Source organism: Nannochloropsis gaditana (assembly GCF_000240725.1).
Source record: "Nannochloropsis gaditana CCMP526 unplaced genomic scaffold scaffold738, whole genome shotgun sequence".
Classification (NCBI taxonomy): domain Eukaryota; class Eustigmatophyceae; order Eustigmatales; family Monodopsidaceae; genus Microchloropsis; species Microchloropsis gaditana.
Window position 1 is genome coordinate 1 of NW_005803215.1, and position 14,435 is coordinate 14,435.

Sequence of the window (14,435 nt, forward strand, 5' to 3'; positions counted from 1 at the left end):
CCATCTCGCCTGGATGACGGGGAGGATGAGGGTAGAGGGAGGCGTGGTGGGAGGTACGGCCGCTCCCGATCCCGATCGCCCGAAGGGGAGCCAGGTCGGAGGAAGGAAGGGGAAGAGGAGGAGAAGGAACCGGGGCCAGGGGATGTCGTCCTCCCGGTGCTTTTTCCGGAGGATAAAGACGTGGAGTTTTTGATCTCGCGGACCGCCCGGTATGTTGCCAAGGACGGCGGGCCCCTGGAGGAACGACTGAAGGTGACAGAAAGCCAAAAACCCACGCTTCCGCTTCTTGTGGGAAGGGGACTCGCCGGAGGCTCTCTTTTACCGGTGGCGCGTCTTCAGCTTTTTGATGGGCGACACGGAGACGAGGTGGCGGGTGCGGCCCTTTCAAATGACCGTCGACGGTCCATTCTGGGCACCTCCCGCCATCCCGGGGGCTTGGCGCGACCGGCGGGAGGTGAAAGAAGAGGCCAAGGAGGAGAAAACGAGCGACTACGGGGAGCGAGGGCGGGAAAAAGGCCGGGATAGAGGTCGGAGTCGAAGCCCAGAGAGGAAAAAGGAGGCGGGGAAGAGGGGCCGAAGCCGGAGTCGAGGGAGGGATCGACGGCAGAGTCGGTCGAGAGAGAGGGAGAGGGGTGGACGCCATGAGAGCAGGAGTAGAAGCAGGGAGAGGAGCAGGAGCCGAGAAAGGGGTCGACGTCGCCGTAGTCGAAGCCACAGCGCCAGCCGAAGCCGAAGCCGTAGCCCGGGCGGGAGTCGGAGAGGGGGAGGTCGGGGGCGGGTAGGGGCCCCTGGGGATGAGGGGCAAGAAGCTGTCATGCCCGCGGCTGCTTTCTTGACGGGCAGACAGGCCGAACGGGCACGGGACATTGCGCGGGGGCGGGCGCCTTCTTCTCGCCTCTCCCGGAAAGACTACGAGACCTTTGTTGCCTTGCTGCGAGCATTGGACGGAGGGCGGGCGAAAATCAAGGAGGGGATGGGATTCGCCCTGGACCATGCCGATGCGAGCGAGGAGGTGGTGGGCTTGCTCAAGGAGAGTCTGTGTGCGGAGAAGGGATGGTCAGAGGACCTGGCGGGGGAACAGCCTGTGTCCCTCTCCCGGAGGGTGGCCCGTCTTTATCTGGTGTCAGACATATTGCACAATTCCTCGGCCGGTGTCAGGAACGCCTCTACCTATCGAACATCGTTGCAACTCGCACTGCCCTACGTGTTCTCTGCCTTCCACAACTCCTTGGCCGTGTTGGGGAGGCTCACTGCCCAGCACGTCGAGGAGAAGCTCCTGAAGGTCTTGAAAGTGTGGGGGGAGTGGTCCATCTACCCTCCTTTGTTCATTGCTGGCTTGGAGGCTACCTTGACGGTTGACCTGGAGAAAGAGGGGGAGGAAAAGGAAGGGGAAGAGGAAGGGAAGGAGGAAGATCTTGAGAAGGGGCGAGATGCCCTTGTTCGGCAGGCGCGGCAGGCGGGCTTGACGACGGAGGGTCCGCTCGTGCTCCTCTTGCGAAAGATGAAACGCTTGGACGAATTTGTGAAGAAAAAGGCGGCGGGGGAAAATCGGTTGGAAGGAGGAAGGTGGACGGGAGGTGACACCCGGGGAGGGAGGGGGGCACGGGGAGGGGAGTGGGAGGCGGGCGGGTCGAGCGCGTCCGAAATGTCGCGGTATGGGCCAGGGGCGTCGGCGGCTCCTCTGCGGCAGGTGGAGGAGGAGGAGGACGAGGAGGAAGTGGATGGGACGCCCATGGACGAAGCGGCCACGAGCATCTTTAGCAGCAAGTACGGCTGGGCTCGGGGCGATGACGATCAGGACAGCGAAGGGGAGGATGTGGACGGACGCCCCCTCGACCTCTCCCCCCTTCCCTCTGGAGCAAGAGCCCCTGGACAAAGCACGCGGCCTGGTGACCGAAGCGGGAGGGCAAAAGGGGCGGATAAAGCCAAGAAGCGAGGGCGGACGGGCGAGGCCACTTACTCCTCCTCCTCCTCCGACGATGACGAGGACGGGGGCCGGACCATCTCGATCGGCCAAGCGCTGGGAACGGGGCCCCTCGGGCAGGAGGAACTAGACCGTCGACCGCATTCCCACGGAAAATATCAGCAGAAGCCCCCGCCGCAGTGGACCGCTCAGGAAGAGGAAGCGAGGCGGGCCATGCTGCGGTCCTTGGAGACCGGCTTGCTTCATTTCCGGGACGATTTAGAGGCGAAGGGGGAAAATGTGGAGAGCATCGAGGCGGCTGTTCAGGAGCGGAGGCAAGCAATGGTTTCGACCTGGGAGACCCAGACACTGGCACAGAGGAAGGGGTTGGGCGTGGCGACGGCCGTGGCCGTGGAACGAAGTGCTGTGATCACGTCGAGGGGGAAGGGAAAGGTGGATGCTTTGGGTGCCGGGCGGGGCAGCGGGGAGGAGAGGCAGGCGAAGCGGAAAAGGTGAGGTGTTGTAAGCGGGGAATGGATGGGCTTATGGAGTGAAGGAGCTGCAGTGCTACTGGCAGTGAAATATCATCGGGGATGATCATACCTCAAAAGTCATGAAAGCTAATAGCGACATACACATTGAAGGCCCCTGAATCTCCGCGCTCTTGATAGTTTTGTGTTTCTTTTGGGCTATCGAGCCCGCTGGCTTGAATTATTTTTTGACATGCATGCACATAATACTGAGGGACTTGCAGAGAAATACACTTTAATCTTCACTCTTTCCGGCAAATTCGCAAAACAGTTGTTGCTATTGTCAATTTTAGAAAAAGTGCAGGGATGGGAGGCTCTGTTGCTCTTCCCTCTTGGCTCCCATTCGAATGTAGCCACATGCCAGCCAGAAAAGTTTACGCGACCGCATCTCTTATCGCTGGGATCAGAATTCACTGTTTATCAAAACTGTCCCATCGTATAGAATCGCACCGCCGTGTTCACATCAGTTGAAGCAATTTGCTTGCACGCTTCCCGAATGTTTGCTCATGCAATCCAGCTCACGATGACGCCCGTCCATACCACATGCACTCCTTGTCTCTTTCTTCTCGTTTCCTGCTCCATGCGTTGGATATCACCATCCATCGGCCTCTTTCTTGGCATGTGCTTACCGACCCCCCCCCTCCTGCCGACACGGCTGCTGCAAATGCTGTGGATGCTGCTCCTGGTGCTCGCGCCATTACTGGTTCAATTTATCGGCAAATAGGCAACTAATCTATGGTCTTCTTACCCCTCGTGTCGGCCTTGATCCTCCTCTCACGATAAAACATCAGCTCTTCCAGCCCCTACTTTTCTTCCTTTCCCCTCTCTGACGCCTTTCCTCCATCGTTCGATTCCTCCTCCTCCCCCGCAGGCAGCCTCCTTCGCCGCCTCCCCTCCACCCCCTCTCCCTCCTTGCCGTGCTCCTCCCACAACTTGGCAAAGCCAACGACCACCGCCGACATATTGTCTTTCGAATACCGCAACAGGCATTGGTCCAAGAGCTCCTCCGCGACCAAGGCCATCCGTTTCTCCCCGTCCCCCAGGATGTCGAAGACGATGCGCCCGGCCTCGGCGCTCTCACAGACATCCCAGACCCCGTCGCAGGCGAGGAGGAGACACAAGTCCTTCTCCGGATCCCGTACATGCACCTGAACCTCGGGCACAGCCGTGACTTTTTGGCGTTCGGGGGGAAGGTTTCTGCGGAGGATAGGTGGGGATAAGGATCAGGAGCGCTCAGGGGCGAGAGGTCATGGCGGCGTCACCTTACGCCACAAAACGTTGAAAATGGGCAAAAAGAGGAGCAGGAGAGTCACACGGAAATTAATTCGGACACCATAAATCCAAATCCACCCTCACACGGCGGCAGTGACGGGACCCCCGTGGGACTCACCGGTCTTTGAATTGGAAGTCTCCCAATGACCGCGACAGGGCCAAGTCCCCGTCGACACGCTGCATGCTCACCATCCCCCCCGCGCTCTCGATCCGCTTCCGCTCGTCCTCCAGGTAGGGTTTGTGGTCGCGCGAGAGCTGGTGGGTGCCCTTTGTAGTGTACATGACCGCGCGAGAGTCGCCGGCGTTGGCAACCACCACATGGGAAGGCGTGATGATGGCGCAGATGGCCGTGCATCCACTGGTATCGTGCTTGTGGACAAATTCATCTTGGAGTTTCAGGGACTCGTCCAGATTCAGAAACGCGGAGTGGATGGCGGTCTGGGTGGAGGAAGAGGGGAAGGGAGAGCCAGAAGCGGTGAGCGGGGAGTGTCAAGTGTCCCTCGGAACAGAAGTGGATCGCTCGTGTGGAGCCCTTCTTTTGACGAGAAGCAGGTAAGAGGGAGGCGATAGAGAGCACCGTTCGGGACCGTGAGCAACGTACAACCAAGGCGGGGAAATCGTAAGAATCGAAGACGCAGCCTCCTTACTGTGGGTCCAAACAGGAGCGACAGGGCGGTCTAGACACACGGGAGAACCTCACCTGGAGGTGGGCCACGTCCTTGGTTTTCTTGTACTCCGTGTAAGCTACCGTCCGTCTGACGAAATCCACCATGTGCTTCCCCGCATAGATGGCGGAGTACTGCCCCCCGTGCCCGTCGTAGACTGCGATGAAAGAGTGGCCCTCCAGCTCCGGGTCTGAGGTCCCGGCCGATGAAGGGAAGGAGGGGAAAGGTGAGCGGGGCGGCTTCAATCTACTCTGGGCGACCAGGGCAGCCGCATGGCCTCGGGAAACAAAGGAGGATTATCGAGGGACACTTCATCTGGCACCGAGAATCAGCGCGTTGTCTGATAAGACACTGCCCCTGATACCCCTATGTTTTCCTTTCCCCTCTTCCTCCCGGCTCTCAGATCCTCGAATCCTTTTCTCACACTACGGTCGCAGTCATCAGCCTGCGCATTGACGCCAGACCTTTGTTGCAAGCAGGGCTTCGGCCTCGGGGGTTGACTATGCCTTCTCCTTCCCAGGCACCCGCTTGTCTTACCCATAGTCTCGATCACCGTGTGAGCGTCTTCCATCTCCACCCGCCAGCCTTGCATCGCGGCTGCCCCAAAATTTAGCCCATGTGCATTACTCTCGTACGATTCTTTCTCTATATAAAGCATGGCGGTGGGGCAATGCACGGAGATAGCGGGTAGGCAGAAATGAGGGTTCAGGAGTATATTACCCACCTCTTCCCTTCTACGCATTTCATACGCGTTTTGAGACGCAAATGTGGTTTCACGCGAGCGTTCGAAAAGTAATGGATTTTCCAAACTTCATTCGCACTGATCTCCTTGAATTATTTGGTCTCATTCCAGACCCAAAGGGAGGAACCCGACTTACCGGTGATGGGCTTGGCCAGATGACTACCCATGTCAATCGACTTCCAGAAACAACTTCTGTGTTTCCTGCAGTTAGAAGAACGGGAGAAAAGGGGATCGATGAAATGCAAAACCTCCGTTATTCGTGAGTAGAGACATCAAGTTGGTGGAAGGCCACTCCTTCATAGCCCATGCTACAAGGAGCAAGAGGGCATCCCTTTCTGACAAAGTGTCCTAGACAATAGTGGTCATCAATGAAAAAAACCAGCATCCTTCACATCACATGCGTTCGCAAATGCCCTAAATTGACAAGCAGACTGGCTCGACGATGTGTCACTGCCCACTAAGCTCTGTTCTCGTAATGCTTCGATGGTAAAGAGCAAGCGCCACCCGCAGGGCACAGCTTTACGGCCGCAGTAATATCCTCGTCCGGACAGATAATAAATATTGAGTATACACGCTGTTTATGTCTACGTGTGCTTTGTGCCGGGCGGGCAAAGGGGCTGGTTCAGCTGCAAGTCAAGGTCAAAAAGAAGGAGAATCGCTTGGACCGTCATTATCGCTCCGGCTTCTCTGTTGCCTTTCCGGGCGATAAGGTCTTTCACGAGTCCTCTTCCCCGCCCTATCGGTTCCCAGGTTTTCCCATGCCTCACGACCATGACGTTGACGAGCGTATTGCTCGCGTCCGCCTTGCTTTGAGAGACGCGTGTCAAGACCATGTCCTCAGTTATGTCGACGCTGGCCTCGCCACTCCGGAAGAGACAGCGAGCCTCCTCACACAAATCGAAGCCCTTGATCTTCCTGAATTAAATCGCATTTTTAACGGACTCGGAATCGAGCCATCGGCATCCGTTGCTGCAGCTGCGGGGAATGACGAATATGCACCGCTGTCTGATTTGGCCTCGGTAGATACCACCTCCCCTGCCCTCTTGCGAGAGTGGGAGGAGATGGGCCTAGACGCCATTGGCCGCGGAAAGGTTGCGGCCTTGGTTTTGAGCGGTGGGCAGGGCACGCGGCTCGGATTTGACGGACCCAAAGGAATGTATGACATTGGCTTGCCTTCTGGAAAGTCCATCTTTCAATTGCTAGCGGAAAGAATCTTGCGAGTGTCAGCATTGGCAGCGGAGAGGTTCCTGCGTAGTCCCGAAGGCAAGGACTGCCCGAATGAGGGATCAACACGGAAGCACATCCCTTTCTACGTTATGACGAGCCCTTTGAATCATGAGAAGACTCAGGACTTCTTCAAGGAAAACAACTACTTTGGCTTGTGCCCCGCAGACGTCTTTTTTTTTCGGCAGAGCACCATGCCCTGCTTCGATTTGAAAGGAAAGCTGCTATTGGAGTCACCTACATCGCTTGCTCAGGCACCGGATGGCAATGGGGGTAAGTTTTGGCCGTGGGCAGAGAAAGTTCTTGCTGAAGCGGTAGGTCTCCCTTCCAGCTTGCCCTCTCTCGCTCACACCACACCGCGCGACCGTGAACGCAATAGTATTTATGATGCATTCACACCAGCATAGCCAAGTCATTACTGGTATCCTCTTCACCTGTCTGTCGTCTTTATGTCCTCTTTACCTGTATGTCGTCTTCATGTCCTCTCTCCTGCACTTTCTCTCTTCCCGTAAGGGATCTACCCCTCGCTCGCCCGGACAGGGGCCCTGGCAGACATGCGCGCGCGCGGAATCGACGCCTTCCACGTGTTTAGCGTGGACAACGTCCTCATAAAAGTGGCGGATCCGACCTTTCTAGGATTTTGCCTGGCCCGGAAGAGCGACTGTGGGAACATGGTGGTGTGGAAGAAGGCGGCAGAGGAGAAGGTAGGGGTAATGGTCCGGAAAAATGGGCGGCCGGCGGTGGTTGAGTACAGCGAGATGGACACAAGTATGACGACGCTGCGAGAAGCGGGCAAAGCCGGGGAGGAAGGCAAGCTGGTATACGGGGCCGGGAATATCTGCAGTCATTTCTTGACGCTGGACTTCGTGGAGCACGTCGTCCTGCCCCGCTTTGGCGCCGTCTATCATGCTGCTCGGAAGATGATTCCCGCCCTTCCCACCTCTTTTGCCGCGACCTTTCCCGTCACCGTGACAGAAAAGGTCGCGGGGGTGAAGTTGGAGGCATTCATTTTCGATGTGCTTCCCTTTTCCGAACGCGTGGCTCTGTGGGAAGTGCGGAGAGAAGACGCATTTGCGCCAGTGAAAGACGCGCCCGGGAGCGGAAGCGACACCCCGGAAAGGGCCCGAGAAATGCTGTCCGCAGAGGCAGTGCGATGGGTAGGCAGGGCGGGGGGGAAGGTAGTGGGCCAGGGGGGAGGGAGGGGGGAAGGGAGGGAGGGGGGGTGAGGGTTCGGAGATCAGTCCGTTGGTCTCCTACCGAGGAGAGGGACTGGGCGAACGGGTAGGTGGGATGGAAGTTGCGCTACCGATCCGTTTCCTGGATGCGTGAGGCGGGTGCATGCCGAGTGAATGAACGTGGAATGTAAGAGGCTTGGATGTGGGAGGGTCGTTGAAAGAAACCTCACTCGGAGCTGACGTTGGAATCTGACTCACTCGGATACCTGCCAAGGGCCCTCATTTTTCGTGTCCTCAAAGCTTCCTTCAAATACGATCCTGTCCAATTATCCTTACTACCAAGCGGCATTGCTTCGGCCAACCTCTCGTTCAATATTGAACTCCAAGCCAGAGCATGTCGAAGGCTGCCCGCCGTCTCGATTTTCAGGTCGGGTGGCATCCAATTTGCTTCCCTGCTCATCATCCCCCCCTTCAAGTAGGATTCGGAGCTGATATTTGCTCCACTCCCGTTTTTCCTGCTTTTAACCTCGCCTCCTCTTCCTTCATCTTCTTCATCAGTGCCACGTAATCCACATTCCCACTAGCCGCGCGTCGTTTCCTCCTCCCCCCTCCCCCTCCTTCGTCCCCCTTCGCCTCTTCCGGCGCCGACCCCTCTCCTTTCCCATCCGCAGCAGCAGGGACATTGGACGCCACCGGTGTCCCGTTCTCTCCCTCTCCGCCGCCCTCGACCCCATTACCCAACAACCCCATCATCCCCGCCATTCTTTCCTGCATCTTTTTGATCCGATTCTCCTGCTGCCGGCGCTCCAGCCCTTCCTCCCAGGCCAGGTCCTCCTCACTCCACCCCTCCCGATGCCGTGTTCCCTCCACCAGGCTCCGGACATGGGCGGCCACGGAGCGCGCGAACGCGGAAATCACGCCGCCTTCAATGCGATACCCACCCTCCAAGACGCTGACCACCCTCCCCTCGCAGAAGGTGTTCGCGACACGGACCAGGTGCCGGGTGATCCACGCGTAGTCCTCTTCAATCAGGCCGAGGTAGCCCATGTTGATAGAATCCTGTCACATCCAAGGGCAAGTAGGGGAAGAAGAGAGAAAGGGAAGTGGGGTAGGTGAGTGAAAAGCCAGGCCCGAAGCCTCACTGCTGCACTCTCCTGCCCTCGTCTCACCTTCCGGTGCGCGTCGAAGCCCGCGGAAATAAAGACCATATCCGGTTTGAACGCCGCGAGCCGGGGCAAGACGGTCTTCCGCATCGCTGTCCGCCATTCCACCCTGGACGTGCCCGGCACGGTCTCGGCCGAGTCTACCAAGCCCATCCCTACATCCAACACGAGCGTCTCACCATCGTTCCCCCCCACCCTCCCCTTCTCCCTCCTCTGACTTCCCAGTCGCCATGCCCTTGATCGTCGGGACACGCGTTTGCCCCGACCCCGGGTAGAACGTGCCCATCCCCCGCAAATCCCGCCCTCCATGGCCGTGGACCGAGACGAACAGGACCTCTTCCTTGTCCTTTTCATCCAGCCAGGGCTTGTACTTGGTGGCGCGAAAGCTTGCCTCGCACCACGGAAGGCCCGTGGCCTTCCGGCTCGCATGACTGTCTTGCCCGTGGCTGCCGCTGCTGACGCTGTCGCCCACCTGGGCGAAGGAAAACGTTTCCTCCCTGGGGACGAGGTTCTCAATGATCTCTTCTGTACCGTTCCTGGTGGGAGAGAGGCGAAAGGAGGAGTCAAGAGAGAGGAAAATGAGAGCTGATAAAGACAGATGATATGGAGCTCCTCCACGTCTCAGGGTCCTCTCGGCGTCGTCGTCGTCGCGGCGCTGGAGAGCATTGCCCTTTACCCATCTCTCCACCTACCCGTGGTGCACGTCAAAATCGACTATTGCCACGCGCCGTATTCCCTGCTGCCGGTACAGGTGACGCGCGTAGGCTGCGGCGATGGCCACGTTGTTGAGCAGGCAAAAGCCATGGCTGCCATGATCCTCCGGGTCGCATTTCACCACCCCTCGGGATCCGGCATGGTGCCCGGGAGGCCGGACCGCACAAAATGCGTTGCGGTTGGCTCCAGCCATGACGCGATCGACCGCCAAGCAAGTAGCCCCCGCTGCCCGCAAGGCCGCTAGCCAGGACGCGCGAGACACAGCCGTATCTCCGTCCAAATGCCCGATGCTGTGCGGTTCGTCGGGGAGGGACGCGCATACCCTTTGAATGCGTCGCACGTAGTCGTAGTCGTGGACGCGCAACAGGTCAGCCAAGGGGGCTTCCGGGGCCTCCCGACACCATTCCACGCCCGCAGCGGCGAATTCACCGGCGTGGAGGACCCCAGTGTCGGGATCAAGAAGGACTTTGAGGCGGTTCACGTTTTCGGGGGGAGGATCGCAAAAGGTTGCCCGGACGATAGGAGCACAGGTCCTGTGTTCCAAGCAAGTGGGGTCTGCGACCAGGAGGGTGGCCACAGGGGCCCCGGAGGCTGGAGTATCCGTGGCATCGGAGAGGCCCAAGGTTGCCTGTAACGCTCGAGGCACCGCGTGCCCGGCGCGTTTGGCCACTTGTCCCGGAGTGACTTGCTGCTTGTCCTTGCTCTTGGCGAAGGCGGGCTCCTGATCCAAGAGGACGCCTGCCGCATCCCAGTGCGCATTCTGACAGGCATAGTGCAAAGGCGTCATGCCTCGGAGATCGCCCGCTTTGCCGGCCGAGGGGACGTCCGTGCACCCCGCCAGCAGGACTTGGAGGGTGGCGGCGTGCCCTTGGTGGGCGGCCAGATGCATGGGCCGACACCCGATCCGATCCTTCACCTCCAAACACTCCGCCGCCTTCCCTTGCTCTGAAAGCAGGAATTTCGCGCACTCCGTGAGTCCGTGAAAGGCAGCTAAGTGCAGCGGTGTGTGGTGGCAGTCGTCCCTGAGGGTCACATCGGCCCCTCTCTCCACAAGGAGCTGGACGGCGGCGAGGGCAAAAGCTCGGTGCTGCGATAGAGAGCCCACGGCCAATGCCGTGTGCAAAGGAGTGGAGCCCTCTGATTTTTTATTCACCCGGGCTCCTGAGTCCAATAAAAGACGCATGGCTTCCAATTGCCGAGCCTGGACCGCAACGTGCAATGGGGTGCAGTTAAAATTGTCCTTCTCGTTCACATCAACCGCTTGGACGGGCATGGGGACGACCATCATCTCCTCATCGTCAAAGTCGTCGTCCTCCTCGTCCTCCTCCTCCCCTTCTTCCCCACCATGGTAGCTTTCATCGTCCTCGCTGTCAACCTCCTCCTCCTCCTCCTCCTCCTCCTCCTCTTCTTCCTCCCCCTTTTCATCTTTTCCTTCCTCCCCCTCTGCTGCTGCGGATCCTTGCGTGCCCACATCCATATTCACTGTTCCTTCCTCCCCCTTCCCACCTTGATTGCCACCTTCTCCCAAGGACTTCGCATCAATCAGTCGCCGCATTATTTCCAAGTCTCCTCGTTCGGCTGCATCATGCAAATGGTACCGCCTCCGTGGCGTATACCCCATATCGTCTGAGCTAGCAGCCGAGGATTCGTCGCTCATAATGGATGAAGTACAGGTGGAGGGATTGTCCTTGAAATGAGCGTCCACACAGACCGAGAGGTCTCGACGGGGTCCTGTGCTGGAGTGTGCAGAGGGGTTGATCAGACGACTTAAGAGATCAACTTTTTGCAATGGAAACAAAAGCCCCCTGAAAATGCACTCCATGTGGATGAGACACCACCAGCACATTCTCCAGACGTGAGAGCCGCGTGGCAAGAGACACACATGGGGGCCTAGACTGTTGTCTAGGCGGCCGCCGGGAGGCTGCTTTTGCTCCCCCGATGTTCCGGCTCTTCGGGTGGAAGGCACGGTCCTTGGTTGGAAAGGCCCCTTCACAGCCACCTTTGTACCCGCTATCCGCGCCAACATGCGACGGCACATGTCATGCACGGTCTACGTCCATGGTCTATCGCCCTATGCAAGGTCATGAGGTCCCGCGAGAAGAGTTGATGTCTCTTTCGCACTCCAGCTAGCGCAGGAGGGCAGGATGGGGAGGGAAGAACGATCTGTCAATTCGCAGGGGCCAAAACCTTCACATATATGTGTACCATTCACACCAATAGCCTCCCCTCATTTCATTCTTTGCAGTGCACATCCGAGCCAAGGACTGGCCGGAAGGATCAAGGTTCAGAAGCGCAGCCGTCTGACAGGCGACGCCCCCAAGTCGGCAATAGTAACGTTTCCACACTCAGACACAAAGGTCCTTACACAGGCGAGGAAAAGTGTGTCTTCCCAATTTTCTTACCTTGACCTATACCAAAGACGAGCTTATGCACAATAAGGTAGGGGCAGAGAGGGCCGTGTTTCTCATCCCTCGGCTTTTTGCTTTGTCTTTCTCGCCTCTTCTCTACCGTCCTTCCTGCTTCCAGATGGGTACGATACCTTGCATGTCTTTTTCTCCGGTTTTATGCACATTCGTCTCAGAGGCGCTAAGGGTCAACTTGCTATTGGTTAAAGGGAGGAATCCAGACTTACGGGACACTGACGCATTTGACCTCCGTGAAGTCGAACTTAACGGGCATTGGAAGGCCCACTCAATAAGGAGTCCAGGGCTGTGACAGCATTCTTGGCGAAATTTAGAGCCCGTGCAACTTCTTTGTAATTCATTTTCGATTCCATATTCCTTGCCTCATTCTGTTTCTTCGTCAGGTGCTCCTGCTTGTCTCGAGCTTGACCTCGGATGCCGTCCAAGAGAAGGAGCAGCGCCGGGCCCGCTCCCTCCTCGAGGCCAAGGGCACCGTGTTCGAAGAAATTGACGGCGCAGATCCGCTGATGACGGAGAAGAGGAACCAGCTTTTTGGACTGGGCCACACGGCGCGCTACCCCCAGTTTTTTATCGAACGGGAGGACGGGAAGGTCACGTATGTGGGGGGGTGGGAGGAGGTGGAGGCCATGAATGAATGCAGCGACATGCCGGTAGAGGTACTGAGGGCCAACCCTCAGATTCAAACCTTTGATATGGTCTTCGCTCATGTGCAAAGGCGAAAGAGAAGCAGTGTGGCTGCGGTTCCGGTGGCCTCTTCGTAAGCACGGGACGAGGGAGGAGGGGACAGAGGAGGGGAGGGCACGCCATGAATAGACGCAGCAGCGTTTAGGGCGAACAAAAAAAGCAAATTGGAATGGATCAAGTCGAGGTAGTTGATATTGCGGATGTTGTAGGCGCTGAGTTGGAGGAAAATGGAAGAGGAAAATAGCAACTGTAAGTGCTGAATGCGTCATTAGACATGCTCATATGAATAGGTGGATGAGTCTGCGTGTAAAGTAACTCACTCTGTTGATTTTGTGTAATTCATTGCACCACTGCCTCACCGGTCTCGGAGAGTCTACCAAAAAAAGTATCAATTCGCAACAGTGCAAGAGGGACCCATTTTGTCAGCTTCTTTTTGCCCCTGTCAGTGCTCTTCAACCCTCAAATCATTCGTCACGGACTCGTGCTTTAAGCCATACATCTTCTAGCCTTTGCAATGTCCGTATTAAATCGCCCCGGGTCTCTGCGGCCTTCCCTCCCTTACTATGCTCATGTCCGCTGCATGTTAATTGTTAAGCCACTTACATCACGTTTATTGTCAGAAATCTGTACACCGAGATTCAAGCGTTCAAATTGCATTCTTTCAACGGTTCGTTGTGCGCGATAAGCGTCTCGTAAAAAGCTGGAGCCGGTCTCTCAACTCAGGAGAGGGGGAGGGCCAGGAAGTTGGAGAGTCTATCGCTATTTCCGAGGAGAATGCACGTGCTGACGAGGAGGGGGAAGAAGAAGAAGGGGAAGAGGAGGAGGAGGAGGAGGAGAGGGAGGAGGAGGAGAGAGAGGATGGGACGGCACGACGAGGAGGAGGAATGCTCGAGAGTTCCTTCGAGGCGGAGGAGGTAACGACAGCAGCGGACATTTTGGTTTCGCTCCTTCGGAAAGGAAAAGGAAACGGAGAAGGGCGAGTGATATGCTGCTGTGGAGGCTGCTGTTGCTGCGGCAGCTGCGACTGCGGCGAGCCCGGTACGTGAGTCAACGAAGAAGTGGGAGGGGAGAGGGGGGAAGTGGTGGGAGAGCGCCCGAGCCGGGGTAGGCGAAAGAACTTTTTAAAGTTGCTGCCGACGCGGTGCTTGGGTTTTGGTGCTTGTCCTTCGGGGCAAGGGGGGAAAGGGGGGTTGCAGGGGTGGGCGCTGCGAAGGTAACGGTGCGGACCGACGCGTTGGAAGGGCCCGTGCTGGGAGTCCCACCCGTAGTCTTGTCCCTTTCGCGCCGTCCACTGCTTGCGTCCGTCTCCATCTTCCCCGGGGTGACAGCCGCTTCTCCTCCGCCCGTGCATCGGGGGGTGTCGAGCACGCTCAGCATTGGGGAGGTCTGGGAGGGCGGAGGGGGGGGGGCCAGGCTGGGAGAGCGACCGTCGAAGGAGCGAGTCGCGGACAGGGCTTGAGGGGACCACCGGATCCTGGGGAGGGGACGACAGGACCATGTTGTGTGTGCGCCGGGTGAGATCGGGTAGGGAAGCGAAGGAATGACCGTCCTCAGGCCCAGGGGGATGCACGGCCTTTGCGGGGGGCGCCGGGGGGGGGAAGGTCTCCGCCGGGTCGGAGGCTTTACCGAAGAGGGACACGCCCTCCATTTCCTCGTCCGGAAAGGCCAGAGGAGCCCCACAGAGCGCAATTTCCTCCTCTTGAGTGAGTCGACGCGGGGTGAGTGCGGTACGACTCCGCCTGTAAACGTTACCCGCCCCGCCGTCTCTCTGACTCCTCCCGCCGATGGCCTCGGAGCCCCCCGAGGCGCCGGAGACGATTGTCGAGGTCACGGGGCTGGGTAAGGAGGCCGACCGTGCGAGCGCCTGGGAGAGGAGGGAGGGAGCCGCAGGCTCTAACGTACTTAACCCCACAGGACCTTGTTCCGTGTCGAGGAGCTTT

The 14,435-nt window shown here is 58.1% G+C and overlaps 2 protein-coding genes across 2 annotated transcripts; one reads left to right on the forward strand and one right to left on the reverse strand.

Moving 5' to 3' along the window:
- Positions 1–8: 8 nt before the first annotated feature.
- On the reverse strand, positions 9–742 carry NGA_2053810 (uncharacterized protein; the record flags this gene model as incomplete). The annotated part of the gene is made up of 1 exon (XM_005853792.1): positions 9–742. A coding segment is annotated over one exon (734 nt), but the record flags the coding sequence as incomplete, so codon positions are not given.
- An 84-nt stretch (positions 743–826) lies between these two features.
- On the forward strand, positions 827–1,611 carry SR140 (U2-associated protein SR140; the record flags this gene model as incomplete). The annotated part of the gene is made up of 1 exon (XM_005853791.1): positions 827–1,611. A coding segment is annotated over one exon (785 nt), but the record flags the coding sequence as incomplete, so codon positions are not given.
- Between the last annotated feature and the right edge of the window lie 12,824 nt (positions 1,612–14,435).